Source organism: Aristolochia californica, unplaced genomic scaffold (genome assembly GCF_029961685.1).
Source record: "Aristolochia californica isolate CCGP_79_NKW_82.1479 unplaced genomic scaffold, dmAriCali1.0.hap1 SCAF_1, whole genome shotgun sequence".
NCBI lineage: Eukaryota > Viridiplantae > Streptophyta > Magnoliopsida > Piperales > Aristolochiaceae > Aristolochia > Aristolochia californica.
In genome coordinates this window covers 60,273,487-60,294,914 of record NW_027181770.1, presented here as the reverse complement: position 1 = coordinate 60,294,914, position 21,428 = coordinate 60,273,487, and the positions used below count along the sequence as shown (strand labels likewise).

The following is a 21,428-nucleotide window of genomic DNA, read 5'->3' as shown; positions in this document are numbered from 1 at the left end:
AACGAACAGGGATGCAGAAGCAGTTCAGTTGCTGTTGGTTGGATTCCCGCCGAACCTCCGGCATGAACTTTACGATCAGTGTAAACTCACAAATCGATAGTACTCTTATGAACGATTTGGTCTTTAACAAGAAAAAACAACAACAGAAATCATCTTTTTTTGTTTGTTTTAGTGATGCAAGATCCGAAGGATGAATCTTTCCTAGAAGTTTTGAGAGCAAACTATGGGAAGCCCCCTGGTACAAGTAAGTCTCTCTTTAATGGATAAACTTATACTGGGTATCCTGTAATCCACCTCAAAATTTGATGTGTTTTATCACTACGTATCAGCAGTACAAGGGGATCATTTACCAGTTTCAAAGCATGAAGAAACGGGAATTAGAGGAGGGAAACATGAGTAACTTAAGATTTTTATGTGGATGTAGGGTATGAGGAAAATGGAGAGCTCATGGAGCACAGGGCTTCAGTCAGGAAACCAACTTCCAGTTCTTACCAGCAAATGAACAGGCCAACTTCAGGTAGAGACTCAAACTCTTGTGGCAGATGCAGGAAAATCAGATTTGAAATTAAAGCATTTCAGTATATATGGACTACCACAAAACCAACTTTGCAAGTTCTTTTCAAGTTTTCATTAAGGGCATAAAATCATAAACAACAAGAAGAATGATTCAAAACTTCAATATATGGTGATAGATTTTGGTGAAAATGGAGCAGTTGCAGACTTCAGATACATGGATTCTCCTGGTAGAACTTCTACCCCAGGAAGCATGAAGACTCAAGCACCTCCTATATCAGGTGGGTAGGATAACTCCAGCTTCCCTTATTCATATTCCATCACAAACATAATAGAAATTTGTACCTTTCTGGAAAATAATCTGGCAAGACAAAAAATGAGATTAAATTATTTCTTTTTGTGAGACAGTTTAATAAATTAATGTTAATGCAATCAATTCAATTTTTGATAAAAATTAAAAATATTTGGTGATTTTTTCTCTTTGAACACAGGTAATTCGATCCAGTCAACCAGTCCATCACCGAAACCATCCTCTAAGAACAACACCGAATCACCGAATCGTCCTAAGAACAAGTTCTTCCTAGCAAAGTGGTTTGGTTTTGGATCAAAATAAAATGAATAAGCATAGACAAGCAAATTTAATCACCCAAAAAATTGTTTTCATTTTGATTTGGAGTCACAATGTGATCTTATGTGGAGGTATTCTTCAAGTAAATATTGTAATGTTTCAATTCCTTTTCCTTCAAGTAATAATTTACTTGCATGTGTTTTGTGACTATATATATGGACCTCCTATGCCACATGATTGTTTACTCAGTTTTACTTGAAGAAATGTTAGTCTTTATCTATTATTTCCACTCTAAGAAGTACTTTATCTAAGAAGTTGGTGGAGAATCGGAAACTTTCTAGCTTTCGGCAAAAGAGTAGTTTGGAGGAGAACACATACATAGCTCGACTTGCTCACCCTCAGTTCCTTTCAGTAGTTTTGCTTTTCTTGAGCAAGGATCTCTTTTGCATAATTTGTCCTTCAACATCCACCTCCGATCCCCTCTTTCCACCGGTCAAGATTCTGCTAGTCATTTCATCGAATATGTTTCGCTCACTGAGAGAACATATTCTACTTTTAAAGTAAAATTGACAGGGAATCGCCATTATCAGGCATGAGATGCCTTCCCCGTATCACAGCAGAAGCAACCCAGAAGCCTATAAATTCCGCAGAAGCTTTAGATGAAACCACAGAGCAGTCACAGAGCACTCAAACTTAATTTCACCATGTTCAGCAACAGACACAAGGCGACTCAAACACAGAGGGTCACCTTCGCGGACGAAGGCCATGTCCCAAACACCTTCCACCTTAGTCATCCGAAGGGAAGCCGCGGCGACGTCCTCAACAACCCGACGGACGTCTCCACGGAGAAAAAGCACCCAAAAGGCGACAACGTCTACGTCCAGTCCGTGGATAAGATGCCCAGGGCCAAAACCGAGGGGACTCACTTCCCGAACCTCCAGCTGATGTTCAACGAGAAACCGGTCTACGGCAACCCAGGGGACATCGTGCATGATGTGCCGGTTGTGAAGGAGAAGAAGAAGAAGAATGGCGGCGCCGGTGAGAAGGAGAAAACTGTCGGTGAAGAGGGGGAGGACAAATATCAGAACGTGGATGGGTTTGCAGTGGAGTTTCTGAAGAAGAAGCACGAGTTCTTTGAACGACAGAGGCTGCTATCCATGCAAATGAGGGCATGAACACTGTATTAGTACTGAAATTAAGCATTTTAATGTAAGTGGAATTTGGTGTGGTTATGAAAAAAAAACTATTTTAAATAAATAAATTATTATTAAATATATAATTTTAAAGGAGAGTTTTGAATTATTATTATTTTTTTGGATAAGATATATTGATATAATAATATCATTATCTTATCGTTTATTAGATTACAGCAACTGAGTATTAAAGTAAATTTCCCACACCTCGACAATGTCGGATTTCTGGATAAACACGCGATTATCCGATATTAATTCATCGAACCCAGCCGTCAAAGCTCCAAAGGGCACGGATCCACTCAATCTGGCCACCATTTTTGGAACAACCCCGCGCTTCCAGGCCAAAAACAGAAGAAGAAGAAGAAGGAGACAGATTGAAATCAGCAGGAATTACTCGTAATGGTTCTGTCTCTCTCTCTCTCTCTCTCTCTTATCCAGAATTGACTCCGCCGACGCAGCATCGTCTCCACATTACATGCCTGATTGATCACAACTGCTCCGTCCTCGTCCAGAAAAAACGAGGCCAGTTCCATCCATATAAGCTACAGCACTGCAGCAGAACACTTCACTCCTCAGATCCGTGTCTCCACTTATCATCAGTTCTCGGAGTGAACTTCTTCTTATAAAATCTTGATCAGCGCAGTTCTTTTACTCTGTTTTTTTTTTCTTTTTTACTATCTCGACCGGGCTCTTTAGTCTCTCGATCTACTGTTCTGCTCCTCGGAGAAGATGAAGACTGTGGAGACTGGATTGTCGCGGAGTATTCTATCGGCCCTGCTCGGCGTGTTGTTCGTTCACGTTTCCGCTACTTCGAGATGTGAATTTTCAGCGGTGTTCAACTTCGGCGATTCGAATTCCGATACCGGAGGCCTGGCGGCGTCTTTCTGGCCGGCCCCGGAACCGAACGGGGAGTCGTTTTGGGGTCATCCCGCCGGGAGGTACTCGGACGGCCGGCTTGTTATTGATTTCATCGGTAAGCACGTTCATTCTTTTCTTCTTTTTTTGTTGTTTTAAATACCATTATACGAATTTCACAATCGTTTATCATATGTTACCATTAGCCATTTCTAACCTGCGTATTGCAGCCAACAACCTTGGATTACCATACCTTGATGCCTACCTCAACTCCCTGGGCACAAACTTCAGCCACGGTGCCAACTTCGCCACCGCCGGCGCGACCATCCGTCGTCCTGACGCCACCCTGTTCGAAAGTGGGTTAAGTCCGTTCCCCTTGGATACGCAGTTCTCGCAGTTCTCACAGTTCAAGTCCAGATCCCAAATTATCTCCAAAAAAGGTCCGTCTGAAAATTCACTTCTTTCAAGCAGACCTTGTTAAGTGTTCTTAATGGGTTCTTGTTGATGCCAGGAGGGGTGTTCAAGGATCTGATGCCAAAAGGGGAAGATTTCTCTCGAGCTTTGTACACATTTGACATTGGACAGAATGATCTCACTCACTGCTTCTTTAATAACATGACTTCTGCTGAAGTTAGAGCAAATGTGCCTGATATTCTCCGACAATTTACATCAATTGTTAAGGTATGAATCTAATCTTTAGAACCTTTGTTTTTTCAACTAATAAATTCAAAATCTTTGTAATGTGTAATCTTTAACATTCCTCCACAGCTAATAAACTCAAAATCTTTATACTCATTCAGGATATCTACGAGCAAGGAGGAAGATACTTCTTGATACATAACACAGGGCCGTTTGGCTGCCTTGCGTATGTGATCGAACGTGTGAATCACAAGAAGAGTCAAATAGACAAGGCTGGGTGTGTGAAAACCTTCAACAGGGTGGCTCAGTATTTCAACAAGAAGTTGAAGGAGGCTGTGGTTAAGCTGAGGAAGGAGGTCCCTTCGGGTGTATTCACCTATGTGGATATCTACTCCTTGAAGTACTCCCTCATAACCCATGCCACCAAGTATGGTAAGAGTCTCCATTTCATGTCTTCCTCACGTGAACAAATGAAACCCACCCGAATAAGGCTATTCGGGTATTTCGTATCCGTTTAATTTTACATCTGGAAAATTTTCAGGTTTTGAGAAGCCACTGGAAGCATGTTGTGGGCACGGGGGCAAGTACAACTATAACCGGAGCATGCGCTGCGGATCGACCGTTGAGGTAAACGGTACCAGAGTCTTAATAGGGAGATCGTGTAGGAATCCACAAGTTCGAGTCATTTGGGACGGAATCCATTATACTCAGGCAGCTAACCGTTGGGTATTCGATGGGATTAGAGGCGGTAGCTATTCTGACCCCCCGACTCCACTCTACTTGGCCTGTCAGGGGAACATCCATTGATATTGTGCCCTTATTTTCTGTTTTTTAGGCCTTTCCTCTTTTCTTTTAAGGTTAGCTGTGTGCTGTAATTATGCAATATTTATATGAGTTTTGGTGGTCTGTTCGATCAAAATCAGAAGCGAAGAATTTGAAAAAGAAAAAAAAATAGAGCAATATTAAATGATTAAGCAGCAAACAAACAAAAAAATTCTGTTTATCCAACACTGAAAAATGTCAAGAAAAAAATTACATCTCCTTTCTTGTGGAATAATTAGGTAGTCGTGGATGGAGATAGATGAGAAAAGAATCGCAGAAATCCAATGAGGTTCTGTTCCAGTTATGCGCATTTTATTCTGCAACTCCAGCTGTAACCAAGTCTCCACCAGCTCCGGTGAGCCCCACCTTCCCTACCTCCTACCTCCATTTCTGGTACAGACGTTATCTTCCTTCTCTTGGGCTCTCACTCCCCCTCTCTCTCTTCTCTGTAAACATTATCCTGTTTCGTCTGCTTCTCAGAGCTCCAAACACAAACATTAAAAATGCTATGTGATTCCTCAATTACACCTCATTCCCCCTGTCGTTTTAACCCTTTTTGCAACTGCTCGAACGTGCTCTCGGATTGTCTTCCGCTGATGGCTGCCAACTAACCCGGCGGCGGTTTTAGCTCAGTCCAGCTTCCAGGCGTACAAGAACAAGCAGAATCCCGATGACCCATTTCCGTTTATCCCCTCGATTGAGTCGGAGAGTGTTGTTTGAGAGAAGGGAGTGCACATTGATGAGGAAGCGGATGATAAGGGCGAGGATATTTCAGAGGAGATGGGTTTGAATATGAACAGGCCGTGTCTCAATCCGGGGCCGAAAAGCCAATCGTGGACGTCCCAGTAAACGTCGACTCGGACCTTGTTGATGGAGATGGACTCGTTGCCTCTGAACTTCCATTGCAGGTGCTTCACGTGAATGGCTAAATGCCCATCGACCCTTATCGCCATTTCTGGATCGGTGAGCTCTGAAGAGGCTCCGCCATTGTTTCTGCATTCGATGGAAATCTCGTGGAGCTTGCCTCGTTCGTGGAACTTGGCTCGGGTGGAGAACTTATTCTTTCCGAAGATGTGCTCCTTTTTGGAGACTAATATGGCATCGATGAGAGAAGGCCGGGCACCTGTCTTTCTGTAGGCGTCCTTCTTCAGATTCCCCAGAAACAGAACCACCTCTTCGTCACAGACCATGGCAACGTAGTAGTCCGAAATGGGTTCTGGGTCGCCGCCAAATTTCGCCGCCTTGAGGTCCCAGAACACATCGACGGCAGTCCCATCGATCAAGAAACTCTTGCAACCCTGCTTCCGCCAGAAGAACCATGGCTTCAGCTCCACCTTGCAGGCGTACTGGTTGTCTCCCCCCTCGATGGAGATGGAAAGACCGTGAACTAGCAGATTCTTGCACCATGTGACTGTTATAGAACGGCATTGGCCTGCGATTTTCGTCTGGTAGACGGACATGATCATGCTCTGCCCAGATTTGGTCGCCACAGCAGCATCCTCCGTTGTCTTCACCCCGGCGGACGAGAAGCATGTCGGCAGAGGGATTGTATCCTGCATCTTTTGGAGAAGGGGAAGGATAGGAGAACTGAATTAATGGGATTCGAAAATGAACACGGGAGATTTGGGTAAGAGAGCTGAGAAAAAGACGATAGATATACTATTGGATCTTCCCATCTTCTATAATAGAGGGGAGAGAGAGAGAAAGAGGAGACAGAGAGAGAAAGACCTTTGCTTTCTTGACTGGAAATGAGTTGCGGGATCCAAAAATATTACACAGAGATGCCTTGTTGCCAGCAAGATCCTCTGTCCAGATGGGTTTTTCTGAGAGAGGGCAATGAGAGAGAGTGAAGCTCCCCTTTATAACGATAGAGTGATTTCGCAAAACCACTTCTCTCTCTAAAAACTGCTTCTTGGCTACACACGTACGTTTTTTATTTTTTATTTTCTTCGCCTGTCTTGTTTTCGTCACTACTGAAAAGAAAGAAGCTTTTTAATCCTGATTTGGAGCTTAGATTTCCAAGCAGAAGCCTCTTGGGGCCATGAGTGCTTATGGGTAAAAGGAGATCAGTCAAAACAGGCAAACCATTAAACAAAGTTTTGGTATTTCCGTGTGTCTCTGTCATTTTTCTTTGCCTTCACTTGGATTAGTTAAACTCTGTCCAGGACTCTGGTGAAAAGCAGAGAGAAATCTAGGGTGGCAGTAGCAGTAAAGTCTAAGAAATCTGCGGTTTGCACATGCAGAAAAAGATTTAAGAGGCTACACCAACATGTGGTTGTTGGGTTAAATCTCACTGAAAGCAGCAGATGAGAGCCCTCATCCGAAAAAAATCACTTTTGTTTTGCGGACAGCAAAGTTACTAGCAAACAAGTAGCAGACGTTCAGAGATAGAAAACTTCCCTAGTGGAAAAAACAAATGCCAGAAATTAAGATTTAGACGATTTAGAAGACCTTTGTTTTTCATGTTGCTACAATGTCATATCCAAGATTTAGAAGAAAGTAAAGGCATTAAGGGTTACTTTGGAGGCTCTATTAAGAAGCCAGCTTGATCATATCACAAAAAAAAAACACCATGGGTGTTTATGGTTCCAAATTTCGATCCAATCCAACCCAAGCCTTACCGTTAATTCAATCCAAACTCGATATAATTTACAAATGACTGATACAGTTTTACACTGTAAAACAAAGGGTCCCAATGGATCCCACAATGACATTAGTTTCCATATAGCTCAAAGCAAACGACAAGTTTGGGACATCTGGAGGAGGTGTTTCATAAAGCAGTAGGCCTTTTTCCAGTTCATAAGGATGGTGTTTGTGAGTGAATGAGATAGCCAGCTAAAAGGTACATGGAAGAGCTCTGTTGTTGCTCCTTTTCCCTGATAATTGAACCATTTATGAAAAGCCTTTCCATCCAATTCCCTAACAATGATGAGCAGACAGCAGACAGCAGACAGCAGACAGTGACCATCACCCAGACTTCCAACTCTCACTTTCTTATCACCACCAACCTCTTACTGCTTTTGCCATTGCTGCACCAGGTGAGTCGTCAAACCATGATCCTACCCAGATTAGATCAAATAAAATTTCCACAGCGTCACATTTTAAATAATGACATCTTTTGTTTTTCTGTTTTTGGTGGAACCTGTTGCATCTGATGTAAGAGTGTCCTCGAAAAGATTAGAGATAAAGATAACTGAACTTCTAATAAGGCTACAAATCAATCTGCCACAACCATGGCTAAAAGCAATTTCAGAGATAAGCATCAGGTAATGTTTTGAAAGGGGTTTTTCATATTTATACAATTGACCATTGTCTAAGATCTGTTTAAGAATCAAGCTGGAAGAGAAAGACCCTTATCTCTCTGATTGCAGTAGAAGCGCTTTAAGTCAATAATCATAACTGTGATATCATCTGAATTGCCCCTAATTGTAGCCAGAGTTACAAGCTCCTTACAAGCTGCCAGTAGCCTTCCCGGATCTAATCTGCTCTTATAGCCATTCTCTTGGCTTGGACTCAAGAATCTCAATCTTTGGTGGGAGGTTGATGTGAGTTTCCTAGCTTTGCAAGGAGAACTGGCATTTTGACTGCTGAACTCGTCTTGGATCTCTTTGCAGTAGTATCCATCTTCCTTTCCTGTCTTCTCCATGCCCGAGTGAAAATGCACCGCTGTATCTATGGCTTCTTGATTTCCCACCTAGCAAGTATTAACACAATGAATGCAAATGATCCCATTATATCTAACAGAATTTTGACTAGCCGTTCTTGACTACGTAGAGAAAACTGCTCACAATGTGACTCAACAGGAAAACACACTTCTGCAAATAGGATGCAGATATCTACCCAGTATAACACTTCTCAGTTTCTAAAAGATCAGTCAAAAGTCAAAGATGTCTTCATAATAGACTAATAAATCCACCTCTATTGATTCCGACAGAGCTAAAGAAAATGTATGAAATGCTCAGTTTTTTTTTGAAATAGTTAATGAAGTGACTGCTATCTAATCAATAGTGATGGCATACAGATGCAAGAGTTTTCAAAAGAAGAATTATATGAAGACAAGTCACATGAATATATATAGATGAATGCAGAAAAACGAATTTGAAAGTCCCTATACAGATCATACTCTGTTTTTTTTTTTCTCACCTTATCCCAGAGTCCATCTGTTGCTAATATCAGAAGTTCCATGTCGGATGTCAAAGGCAGTGTCCTTATATCAGGTTCAGCTGTAACCCATTCCTTCAGATGAACATCTCCAATGCTTCTAGAAACAGCAAGTGTCCCTTGAACCCTCCAAATCCCTTGGTAATTATCTACAAAGCCTCCCTTAATTAAATCATAAAACAGGATCAGTCAGCAACCAAGCTTCAGATCTGATTACATTTCTAATGCAGGAAAAAAGAAAACTTATTTCCATTAGAAATGACAAAAGAATTCCTAGACAGCAACTGGACACCTTAAAAATGTAATGCAGCAGCCTAAAACCAAAACCCTGCTAAATGATGATGAAGTCATTTCTTTTCTGGGTGAATTAGACCAAAGCATGTGATGTCCCACGAAGAATACATTATTGAAAAGCCTCTGCAGCTTGCAAGTGCTACTGGTGGTGGTACAGAATATGTCCAATAGGTTGTTGACAGAATAAGTGGGTAATTTGACCCACATAATGCATAAAGGAAAAGTTGGGCCTCGTTGGGAAAAAATTGGCAAGCTAGCAGACAATACCTTTTCTTCAATTCTGTTCCTTTCATCCTCCTGGCCAACTTTGTGATCAACTGTAAGAGGTTCAGCCACACCACCTCTAGACAGTACAGCGCGGCAATCTCCCAAGTTTGAGACAATGACATCCCCCTCTTCAATGAGAGCCGTAACACAGCAAGCACCACCACTGAGCCCCTGAAAACAGAACACTGTGCTCATCCTCTGAGCAAGAAAGGATGCAGAGGAAGGGAAAGTATGGGAAGAAATCCAAAGTTCCATGTACCAATCACAGGTTTCCTTTTACTGTTTCCTTCGGGCTTTAATAATGCATAAATCTGTATTTTTCTATGTGGCTAACCCGCAATATGTTGCTTTAGCACTTTCTTTTTTTCACATGAAAAACAGATAGTTTATTCTCTAAACGCTAAATGATACAGCAAGCACGACCTGAAACCATAATCACTAAATAAAGGAGAGGGGAAAATGCCTGTTTCAAGAACTCGTGGTCAGTCTTCTGATACCCATCTTTGATGGCATCCTCCTTCCCATCATGCTGCTCACAACTCCCCACCATCTTCAAAATATTTTCATGCAGATTCTGCGCAACAAATTCAGAAGCATTTCGGCCACCATGCCCATCATAGACCCCAAAAAAACCCTGAAACCGAAAAACACAGGACCCAGACAGCAACTTCACTAATTGATGGAAAAAACCAACTTTACTATACAAGTAAAGCTTCTTGCAACTCAAAGTCTCACCTTCTTGGAACCTCCCGTTAACTGCGAGACAATCTTATGTGCATCTTCCATCATACTTTTTCTCTTCCCTTTCTGGCAGAAGACACCAAACCCAGCACCATCGAATCCAACCCCCTCCTCTTCATGAGTCTGCGACGCCTGAACCAGACGAGCAGAAGGGGGAACTTGAATAACGGGTGGTCGTTTTCTCTTCAAGTGAAAACGCTCAGAAGTTATAAATGCAGTACCAGAGGCCAGCGAGTTGATCTGTATTTCAGAAAGAACAGAGGAACCGTCGGCATCGTTGTCCTGGCGGTGAAATGGGGAAGGAAATTCAGAGTGCAATGTGCGGCAATTTCGATCCAGGACAGATGCCATTTTGCAGAGGATGGGAAACGGGAAGAACGCGTCCTAACTCCTAACGGCTCGAAGAGACGGATGAATGCAGCTCTATTTGCTTTGAAAAGGAGAGGGCAAGTAGCCGTTCCATTTCCATGGGACTAGGACTCGACACGGGCTCCTAAAATTCCGAGTCAGGGTTTGGTTATCAGGCAGCACCGAGTGCGAATAGGGACTCGCCCAAAAAACATGGAAGGAACAAGACAATTCCACCCGGCAAGCCGACTTGCCCGAGTTGTGAGTCCACTCACTATGGTGAAAAAACCCAACCCTTGATAAGTAAAAGACATGGTAGTTTAGTGTTTTACAGGTTTTAGGAGAATATTAAAAAAAATTACCTCAAATAAGATGGAAAAATCAATGGAGAAAGTACAAAGAGTTAAACACAAGAAAATTAATTGAAGAAAAAATAATTTCAATTTATTGAGAATTTACTTCTGATATCAGTTTCGTACCTGGTGATTCAAAATCATGAGCAAACGGTCAGTAGCGGGGAGAGGGATATTCATGACCCGTTCAAGGGTGGCAGGAGTAAAGCATTTTGTAACAGAAACATTGGTCAGGTTCACAGAAAGCTCAACTCGGAAGGACTCGGATAAAAATTCAATAATAAATGGTGAAGAAAAACCAGAAGCCTCAATTCTTCAAGTTCTTCTTACCCGGCATCAACGATGGACGGCTAGTAATCTTCCTCCCTTGTCCCCTCTTTTTAGTTCCTGTTCTTTCATTATCTTTGCTGTTCTTGAAGGACAATCGTGGGATTCTAGATTGCCTGCAAATGTTTTTCACCAAAACTGTAGTTAGTGTATGTTAGTATCAGGAGATGTATTTACCAGAAATGTGCATGGGTTCTTGAAAAGGTAGAAGATATGTGAGAATTGAAGGAGCGGAAAACAGGGAAGGGGTTGAGCTCTCTGGAGAAGCAGCGAGGGAATACTGAAGATTTCTTCTTCTATTCTTTCGTGTTACTTCTCTGAATCTGAGCTTCTATTCTCATAAAACCTGCTGTGGTTTAAACAGCCCCAGGTGTAATGATAGCTTCTTGGCATAATTTTGGTGAAGGGCCATAGGTCACATTAAAGTATGGACAGCGCTTTTAAAAGACTGATGAAAGAACCAGCTACCAATATAAAAATATAGATTGACAGACTAGGACTCTGGTACTAATTCACAAAATTCCTAGCCTGGCTTGCAGCTTTCAGTAAGTAAAACCTTATCGCATACGCGTGTATGTTGCTGAGAGTATGTATGCTTCGTTCGCGATTTTGTTTCATAAGCAGTAACTGTCTTGAAGGAGCATTTTTTATGATGTTTGTGTTGCAGACGATCCCCTTTTGTGATTTTGTTGTATAACAAGGAACTTTCTTTGAAGATGGATGATTTGAATGTCTGTGTTGCAGATGATCCCTTCAGCCTTCCTTAAGCATATGGAAGGGAGACGTTCTGGAAGTGCTTCTCTTATTGGCCCTAGCGGAAACATTTGGCATGTTGATTTGATTGAGAACAATAGGGATGCATTCTTGCAAAATGGTTGGCCGGAATTTGCGAGAGATCACAATGTACGTGCAGGTTATTGTTTGATTTTCAGACACGAAGGCAATCTGCAATTTACTGTGGCAATATTTGATAAAAGTGCTTGTGAGAAAGAGAATGCTGTACGTGCCAAACCTTCCCAAGATTCCACTGGTTACAAGAATGACACAAAAACGGAAACTCCAGGCGGAACTTGCAAAAGTAATTTGAAAAGGAGTATGAGAAATAAATGCCAATCAGCAGTTCAGCGACCCTTCTGTGAAAAAACTACACGTTCTACAAAACTCGATACTGAAAAAATGTTGCACAAAGTCAAATCAAGCTGTTCTAAAGTGAATAAGCCAATGGTGAACCTTCAAAACAAAAATGGTGAATTCTCTTTCGTCTTGAGTAGATCTTACAATCACTTTTCTTGGACATCTTCTCTTTTATTTTCAGAAAATTAGTAATGGCATTATTTTGGCTTTCTTTCTATGTAGTTTTTAGGCACCATAGGGGCTCCAATTTTTCTCAAAGAAGAGAGGTCAGAGAGGAAGAAATAGCTAAAGCTTATGCAGATGCAATGACTTTCACATCAAAAAATCCAACAGGTGTTATAGTTATGCGGAAGGCATATTGTTATTTTGGATTTTATCTGGTAAGTAAATCATCTTCACTCTGTCAGGCTAACTCATGGTTGTGACCGTATCCTAAGGCTAGACATTACAACTGCAGATTTCTTGTTTGGTTGGCCAAATGCTATGTAGTCATAGTCTTTCGCTATTGTAACTTGGTCAGCATGATCAGTGTGTGCTTCATGGGAGTGAAACTTCTTGAGTTTTGAGAGAAGTCCGAAGGCACTATTAAATTGATTAGAGAAGGGCACTATAAGAATTTGGTTGGTGCACAGTACTGATAAAATATATCTGTGAATGATGGCAAACATTAATATTGGAAAAAGTAAGGAAAGAGATAGTTGAAGGGAGAGAATGAGAAGGAAAGAAGGTGGAGAGGAGAGAGTTCAAGAGAAAGAGCTTCATAGGGGGACGTGCACATCCCCCAACTTCTATTTATAATGTTGATAATATGCTTTATTGCTTATGAAAAGTAGGATGCGTATGACGAGTTTGCCAAAAGTTGCAAGTCCAAGCTGCAATCAATAACTTCTAAGTTGTTGACATGGATTGTGTCATAACAGATCTGACCACAGTCTTCATCTTTTTACTCTAGTGATCAACTAGAATTCCAAAAACAAAAATAAACAGTAGTCAGATCTCTAGAGACAGATACGCATGGTAGTATACCAGTTGTTACTCAATGAACATTTTCACCTGGTAAGTCCTCTCTTATTTCCTCCACTATGAATGTTGGTCTTTTTTGTCCCTCTTGGATGATGCATGGAGAAGGCAAGTGTACTCCATGTTCTATTTGCACACATATTTCAGCTCATAATTTGGAACCCATGTTCTGGTCATTTGCTTAATCTTTGTCATCTGTCATTGTTTTAAGTATTACTGTACCTAAATCAGCAAATAATTTGGCCGACTCTCTAACTAAAGAAGGGGCATCCCTCCAATCTCTCATTATAAAGGGACCCCCTGGCTGAGATTTTGTTCTCTTTGTTCCTTAGAATAAAATCTCATCTGAGGCACTTTTGCATCTGGATTAGTAGTAGTAATGGAGGAGAAAATGCTAAATGCTAACCTAATAGATTGATTGAGAGGCCCTAGGCTAGAATGGTCGTAAAAACGTTCACTGAAATCTATAGCATTGCTTTTTCGTGAAAATTTTTCACCCCAATCCTAGTTGCTGCTATTTTTTGTTACTCTAGTTACTAGTTGGATATGAGAATTGGTGAGTGATTTAGCTAAAGGGAGATGAGCACCCCCTCCCCCAGTTAGTGCAAAAAAGGTGGGGGAGGGTGCGTGGAGGGGCCTGAGGCCCCTTTTTCTTTGCAAGCACAGGGAGGCATCCTCCACTGTCATGCAGGAGTTCCCAACCACACTTTACCATTGTGCAATGGCGAAGAACTGTAGGCCTTCTCCCACTTGCTGAAAGATGGGAAGGCCTGCACCCTCACTTCCCTGCTCTCTGTTTCTTGCCAGAGACGGGAGGGGGAATGAGAAACAAAGGAGGGAGAAGGAGGGGCTAGGCCCCTCACACTCTGTAGGCTGCATTGAACAAAGGAATGGATCTTGCTTCCTCCATCAAATGCAAAAGGGGGTGAGAGGGAGGGACTGGTCTCGTTTGAACTGGCCAAACCATCTTCTCCCTCCTCTGGCTTTTGTGATTTCAAAACTGAACATGAGCCCGATACTGGTTGAGCCAAGTTCAACAGGCCAGTCTAGTCCAGTACCGGCAATATTGGTTGGAGGTAAGTTTACTACTATGAAGAGTAAAGAAGCAACATGTTATGGCTAAGTGACATGCAGTCTTTTAGGCCTTTGATCATGGCTAGAGTAGTTGCAAGAGGTTCTGTGCATTTCTTTCTTCTGAAAATGGTTTTATAGAAACTTATAGCATAGGATATTATTGAGATTCTTTCCACATGGTCAGTTCCATGAGAGGTTTTGTCTTTGTGCTTCTAATTTCTCTTAGCTTCTTTTGCTAGTTGGATGTGAGGCTCATAATTTATCTGAATGAATTTGGCTAAGTCTTTGGTGAAGGTTTTAGGTCCTGTGGTACAAATTCTACTTCCTCTAACTTATGACAGCAAAAAATAGAAAAAATAAATCTCATTAGCACCAAGTTGGTCTTTTATAAGCACCCCAAGCATCCAAAAGTTGATTGTGAGTTTATTCAAGAAAAAATGGTGGATAATAAAGTTTGTGGATGAGTTTCACTGTATCCGTTGCCCCAAGTTTAGCATTTTTAGATATATGCTTCAGGATAAGTATTAGAGAGTATTCGCTGTACTTTCTTTGTTTCTATTTCGTTTATTTCCAGGGTTTATATACTCAAAAGGTTTTTATTTTGTTTTTACATACAATGTATACCAGGCTTCAGCTGAACTTTTCTTCCTGTTTCTCTCCCTAAGACAACTTCCCTTTCTTTCTGCTTCTTCCTTGGAGACCACTCCTCTTTTCTTCTTTTTATTTTCCACCGCATCCTGACCTATCCTTTTGGTCTTTCACTTAAAACCTTAAATTTGTTATTTTTCAGTTTAAAAATGAAAAAATACCAAATTATTATCTCCTTTGGATTTAGTTATTGCTAAGTTGCCCCTGGGAAGCTGGTTCTTTATCTTTGTCTTGTGAACATATCAGCTGGAGCATCCCAATGCAATCAATCTTAATATCACCTGTTTTCTGCCTTCAATTTCTAGATATTGGTAGTTGAAGTTGCTCTCCAAATACAAACTTCAGAAGTGAATGATTAAACTTTTGGTCATGGTGTTGATCCTGGTCTTCTTCTGTCTGCAGCAACTTCCCAGGTCTTTTCCCTTGTCAGCAATGCCAAAAGCCACAGAGACCATAATCCTCTATGATCCAAGTGGGAAACCGTGGGAGACCAAATTTCTCTATTCAAAAAAACGTGGTATTGGAGCTTTGAGTGGTGGTTGGAGAGCCTTTGCTATTGGTAATAATCTTGAAGAGCATGATGCCTGTGTATTTGAGATAATTGAATGCAACAAAATTCATGTGCATATTTTCCGGGTGGTGGATGAAGTTAAACCACAGTCGCGTGCCTGAAAGGAGAGAATGATGCATTGAGGATATCATACTAAAAGCTCTGTCTATGTTGTTGTGCAATACTTTATTTGCTTCCTCATTGTTGAAAAAAAAAAAAAAACAATTATACCTAAATCATCTTCAAGTGAATAATGCACTTTTCAACTTCCTTCCTCTTCTTTGTAGTTCTTCTGTGTCAAACTTATTCAGCAAGAACTCAGTGATCACTCGTGGTTCATGTCGTGTATGGCACAGTAGAGCTCTCTTGAAACAAAAATGGTTCCCAAGTGTGCATGGGTGCCCTGTTAAGTTATGGTTCATTAATGTATCTATTTTGGATGGCCTGCCTGAAAAATCCTGCAGCAGAAGAGGAACTTCTGACCATTAGGCCTTTGCCATACACGGGTTTGATCCAAGTGCTGAAGCTGTCAATGACTGAGTACAGTTTGAGAAGTGTCTTGTTATAGTGGGCAGGCCCCATCTTTAAGAGTCAACACTGTTTGTAGTTGGTGATAGTCTTCATTATATCAATGGATTCATTACACTTATCATCCCTACCAACTGTCAAGCATTCACAGAGGAAGGTTTCCTTTGCTCCTCCAAAGCAACTCGAAGACATGTTTGTTAGTCTCCGTAAAGGATTTACTTGCAAAGACTGTTAACCCTGCTTCAGAAGCCTATCCAACAGCAGTTTGATGTAGCACCTTCAAAGCAATATAACCAAACACCTCATTACCCATCACCATCACTTTAACTAAAAACTGAAGAGAGTACTCTGGCCTTAATTTCAGAAAGCTCCACATATCAAGGTCCGTTATATTTTCTCTGTCTCACCCAGAAAAGAAAATAAACAGACTTTATATTTTGTTCTGTCCACCGATCTGCTTCAAACACTCACAGTGCTTACCTCCAACAGATAACTGAGTTGAGCACATTTTTACCGATAACAGTAACCAAAAATCTGTAGGCAAATATCATTTTCTTCTTGAACAACCTCTCATCAACTTCTCACGCTAAGGTCTCTCTCTCGCATCAACATTCTTTCTCCAAATCTTATCTTCCACGGGGAAAAAGCAGACCAAAGTAAGGTTAAAAAAAACAAGAAACACTCCAACTGCTTCCAGCGAGGAAAGCCAGCGTTACCCACGCAGACAAATGAAGAAGAAAAGGAGAGATTCCCAAAGCAGTGGCCTAGGCCTGGCACGGCCACTCCACCGCTTCAAACTGGAAGCGAGGAGCATGGCGGCCGGAGGGGCGGGGACGAGTTGGGATTTCGGCCAGTCGCTGTAGGACTCGTACGAGATAGTGACGCTGTGCTGGAGACTGGAGGCGGGCGTGTCATTGGATCAGCCCATTGAAGGAGGGGCACAGGAGCTGAGGAAGAGACAAGAGGGAGAGCAAAAACAGGTTGCGGAGCTTGATTAACCGGATCTTTTCCAGGAAATTTGATGTACATTTTCCGACGGAGGATGATGATGATGATGTACAATCTTGAGTCGCAGGAAATGGGTCTGCTTCTCCCGTGTTTTTTTCGTTCTAGTGAATTTGTCGGGAAGCCATTGATGAACAAGTTCCCATGCGTCATGACAGAAAAAATGAATACCATGACACGGTAGAAATGTAGAATTGAATCTGATCCTACTACTTTTTGTTATATTTACCATTAATGCAACAAGCTGCAATACCTGAAGTTGATCTTCCAAAAATCACCGTCTGAACTCTGATTCTCTGAAAATATTGCTGAAGCAAATCATCCATTAGAGAGTAATCCAACGGAAACATTGGCGGGGGGGGGGGGGGGGGGGGGGGGGGGGGGGGGGGGTGTTAGTCAACTTGAAGGATGAGATGATCTTTAAGCGTTAGAAGGATGAGATGATCTTTAAGCGTTAGAAGGATGAGATGATCTTTAACCGTATAACGCTCTTCAACACTTGAAGTCGTTATTAGTGGAGCGCAGATGAAGCTTCATCTCGATGCAGGGGATGAAGGGTCCTTCGTCTCCACGGTTTAATTTTTGTCATATGGAAGAAGACCTTGTTTGATCTTCTTTGAATTGAAGGACGGGCGACGCTAGTTGTTTCCCCTATCTCCACGCGTCGTCATTTCTCATTTTTTCTTCCTCTCTCCCGCACTCCCTCTCTCGTCTCCTTGCATCCCCGAAGTCGTTGCTGCCATAAAATCGATTGGATTTTCGTCTCCGACCACCGTCTCAATTCCCTCTCGTCTCCGACCTCATCTCTCGGTCTTCTCTTGGCCTCACCCTCTCTCTCGTCTCCGTGACTCCCTCTCTTCTCTTGGACTCGCTCTCTCTCGCTTCTCTCTCTCTTATCCTTCCCGACCTCCCTCTCTTCTCCCTTTCGGCCTCCCACTCCCTTCTCTCTCTGGCTAGTCTCCTTTCCCCCGAAAATACCTTTCGATTTCGTTCGATTTCCCCATTTCGATTTCGATTTGCTTTGATTTTAACATTTGGGAACCTCTTCTTCCTATGCATTAAAATACTCTCTTCGTTTAGCAGGTCTGTTGACCCGTTGACCGAGCAATTCCAGAGTTCAGATCCACTTGACAGTGGATGCTCGTTTTTACCTTTAATCAATGTAATATCTCTTTGACAGTAATTTTTACATCTTTCAATTTCTCTGTTTCCATCGTTGTCTGCTCTGTCAAACCCTAGCGGATGCAGTTCCCAGAAGTTGTGCTGCTCAATTTCGGCTGCTAATGGAGGTCATAACGACCCTTTGATCCACGCAACTCAGATAACTGCCGGTTTCCACTCTTTGATATTTGCTGATTGCCTACGCAGTGGAGGAAGGGAAATCCGTTAAACACCATCTGCAACAGAACGGTCACGTTTCTCCGTTTAAACTTGCCAAATTATTCCTAGGACAAGGTATTGACAAAAGCATCTCGCAGCGAGTTCGACACTTGTTTTTTGTGGTTTGTGGCTTTTACTTGATTTGAACTAAATCTTGGGTATTGTTTGCTACCTGTGGATAACTTTCTGGACGTCGGTGGTTCGAGTTTGGTTCCCGTGCCGTTAGATATGTGATTTTTTTATGCCTTAGTGGAAATTTTACAAAGTATGTATGTGTTCAACAAACATATGAGTATATTTTCTTTCGATGTTGCACGGTTATGAGTGAAGACTGAAGACTGTTAACTTGTTGAATGCAACAGTCTTCACTACCTAAGTGTTTGTAATTTGTTTATTGCTTTTTTTTTTTGGTTACAGGATCAGTTAGGAGATGTTTTACACTGGATTCAACAATTTGTGGCCATCGTATGTGGTTTATTGTGGGGTGCACTCCCTTTGGTTGGGGCAATATGGATTGTCCTGTAAGTTCAGAATGATAGGTTTTGGGAAGTTAAGAAGTCTCATACAATGCGATGCTATTATTTGCCAAGTGCCTGATTTTACTGTCTTTTAATCTCTCAGCATTTTTAATTCTTATTCGGATACTATTACTTACTTGAGATATACTTGAGCTCTCTCTTGTATAGAGATGTTATTTCATAGGTGTTAAACTTTCTGAGTTCCCGCAAAGGGAACCTAGAATCACCAACCGTTCTAAATATTTTGGATCTCCAAAATGAATCAAGCATGTCTTTTTATGTACCGAGTGACAGGCTTTTAATCTTTGTTGGCTGGATCTTAATTGAAAAGCAAAAAGAGAGAAACGACACACCAATGTGCGCCAACATTTTTATTTGATTTAAGCATATTTTTGCTTTACAATACATCTCTCTGTGGGTATGTCATAATGGGATTGAATCTTTTTTTTTTTTAAATCGGTTATCGAAAACCAGACCAGATTATGATCTTATTTTCATATGAATTTGATCAACCTTTTTGATGCATATGGTACTGGGTTCTCATTCGTGTTTTTTCTGCATGCAGCTAGTTCTACATTGGCATTGATTGTAAGAAATTGAATTCTTCCTTATTTTCTTATACTTATTTCTAATTGATACTTTATAGAATATATTGTTCTTCAAAGAATTTTTCATAATACCAATTTGGTTGCTGCTCAAAAATCTTCAATATGTGTCTTGCATACATGTGTTTGTGGGATACCAATTTATAGATACCCGACATGCATGCTTTTGTCTTCCCATTTTGATTAGCAACTCCTAGATTGGAACTCTTTTACTCCCAACTTTTCGAGTTTGAGGAGTAATATATTATAGACATTGAGGTCAAATTATTATCCATCGGTTTTTGAAAACAAAATGCTAAATTCTATCTAGGCACTTTTCTTGTCTTTTTTAAGATTCCATTTGGATAGTATAAGTTGGAATAATCAAGCATGATCTATTTTCTTATTTTTTGGTTGTATGAAAAACCTTAAAAGTCCCCATTGAGAGGATTGTATGCAAGGAGGGCCTTATTTTTCGGCCTTTTTAGGTAAGGAGATTTCTACTACTTATGTTATTCTACTTGTTATGATCTGAGCGAAGTTGTATTAGGATGAGTAGAAGAATCTTTAGACAGCTGAAGAGCTCAGAGAATGAAATAGTACAATTGCTAAATCTAGGTAATCATTGATAAGGAGGTCTGACTCAAAAATAGCTGAATTAATATGACTCAATATCAAATGTTAAAAGGCGCTCCACCATTTTCTTTTAAGATCCAAGTGAAAGTTGTATATGCTTGTTTATTGCACAATTATATACGTGGACATGATTATGATGATATATTTGAAGATGAAGATGGTGATTTGGGTGGCGAGCTTAGTGGAGGAGGTGATGTGGTCCAAGGTGCAATGGATGATACAGACAGCGACGAAGATGATGGTCTTGAGGATGAGGGTAGCCAAGTAACAAACTTTTAGAGGCAGTGTGCATTAGAATTCACAAGAGCCGCACAATTTCGAGATGCCATATCGACTTCCATGTGAAACGATAAATGATGGTTGTGTGTTATTACTTTTGAACATGTGTCGTTCATATGTACTAAACTTGTAACTTGATGATTTTAATATTAAAGGCACGAACTCGTTATTTGAATAATTTTTCTTTTAGGTTATTAATAAAGTTGTATATGCATTTATTTATTATTTTTTTAATTTTATTACTATATTAATTTTCATTTTTATTGTTTCGGGAAATAAAATATAATTAAAGTATGCATTTGATTAATTAATTACTTTCAATTTTGTGAAAATATATTAGTAATTAATACCATGTAAAAAACCTATCTTATGTTATTAATATAATACTTTTTATTTATTAATCATATTTATTTTTTATTTACTCTATTGTATTAGTGATTTAATAGTTGTAATTAAAATATTGTTAACTCAAACACTTGGTTTAATTAACTTATTTTTATAATTAATAAAATCAATGGTTTTAAATTTCGAAGATGAAGATAAAGATGAAGTTGTCCACACTAACACCCTATTTCAAAGATAAAATTGTCTATACTAACACCCATTTCGAAGATAAAGATCATATAGATGCATAAGATGAAGATCAAATTTCCAATTTGTTGAATAACCCCCCATTAGCCCACTTGATCACTGAGATTTTAAACAATTTCTCAAAGGTGTTATATTAAAGAATAATTTCATTTTTTTTTTATAATTTGTATCAACTGTGAGCTGCATTCTCTTGCAAAAATCTGGATTCTAGAGCTGCCTCGTGAATGGGATTTGTTTGGGGAAGACAAAGAGTGCTGAACAGAACTTGTAAGGGTATTCCGTATTCCCATGAAGATAACAGAACTGATAATGAAATAACAGATAAGGGAATAAGCCTTTTAAAAATATAATATAAACTAATGGTTAAACAGAATCATAATGACCAACAAATCAGCAAGAG

General features: G+C 40.5%; 3 protein-coding genes across 4 annotated transcripts; 2 read left to right on the top strand and 1 right to left on the bottom strand.

Annotated features, from left to right (window-relative positions):
• Positions 1-3,003: 3,003 nt before the first annotated feature.
• Positions 3,004-4,575, top strand: LOC137949805 (GDSL esterase/lipase At3g26430-like). Its single transcript, XM_068795996.1, has 5 exons — positions 3,004-3,247; positions 3,360-3,569; positions 3,641-3,810; positions 3,930-4,200; positions 4,310-4,575. Exons 1-5 carry the CDS (start codon positions 3,004-3,006, stop codon positions 4,573-4,575), a joined length of 1,161 nt encoding a protein of 386 aa, XP_068652097.1.
• A 175-nt stretch (positions 4,576-4,750) lies between these two features.
• On the bottom strand, positions 4,751-10,437 carry LOC137949795 (uncharacterized). The gene is made up of 7 exons (XM_068795985.1): positions 10,048-10,437; positions 9,776-9,946; positions 9,313-9,483; positions 8,734-8,913; positions 7,928-8,284; positions 6,319-6,543; positions 4,751-6,149 (listed from the first exon to the last, which is right to left on the bottom strand). The coding sequence occupies exons 1-7, from the start codon at positions 10,402-10,404 to the stop codon at positions 5,220-5,222; spliced, it is 2,391 nt and encodes a 796-aa protein (XP_068652086.1). The 5' UTR covers positions 10,405-10,437; the 3' UTR covers positions 4,751-5,219.
• A 448-nt stretch (positions 10,438-10,885) lies between these two features.
• LOC137963817 (B3 domain-containing protein Os11g0197600-like) lies at positions 10,886-15,776 on the top strand. Of its 2 annotated transcripts, none has more exons than XM_068811330.1 (4): positions 10,886-11,107; positions 11,826-12,327; positions 12,438-12,595; positions 15,360-15,776. In XM_068811330.1, exons 1-4 carry the CDS (start codon positions 11,039-11,041, stop codon positions 15,627-15,629), a joined length of 999 nt encoding a protein of 332 aa, XP_068667431.1. In that variant the 5' UTR covers positions 10,886-11,038; the 3' UTR covers positions 15,630-15,776. The 2 variants fall into 2 exon arrangements, with proteins under 2 accessions (XP_068667431.1, XP_068667501.1); XM_068811400.1 differs by lacking the exon at positions 10,886-11,107 and adding an exon at positions 11,527-11,626.
• Positions 15,777-21,428: the final 5,652 nt, after the last annotated feature.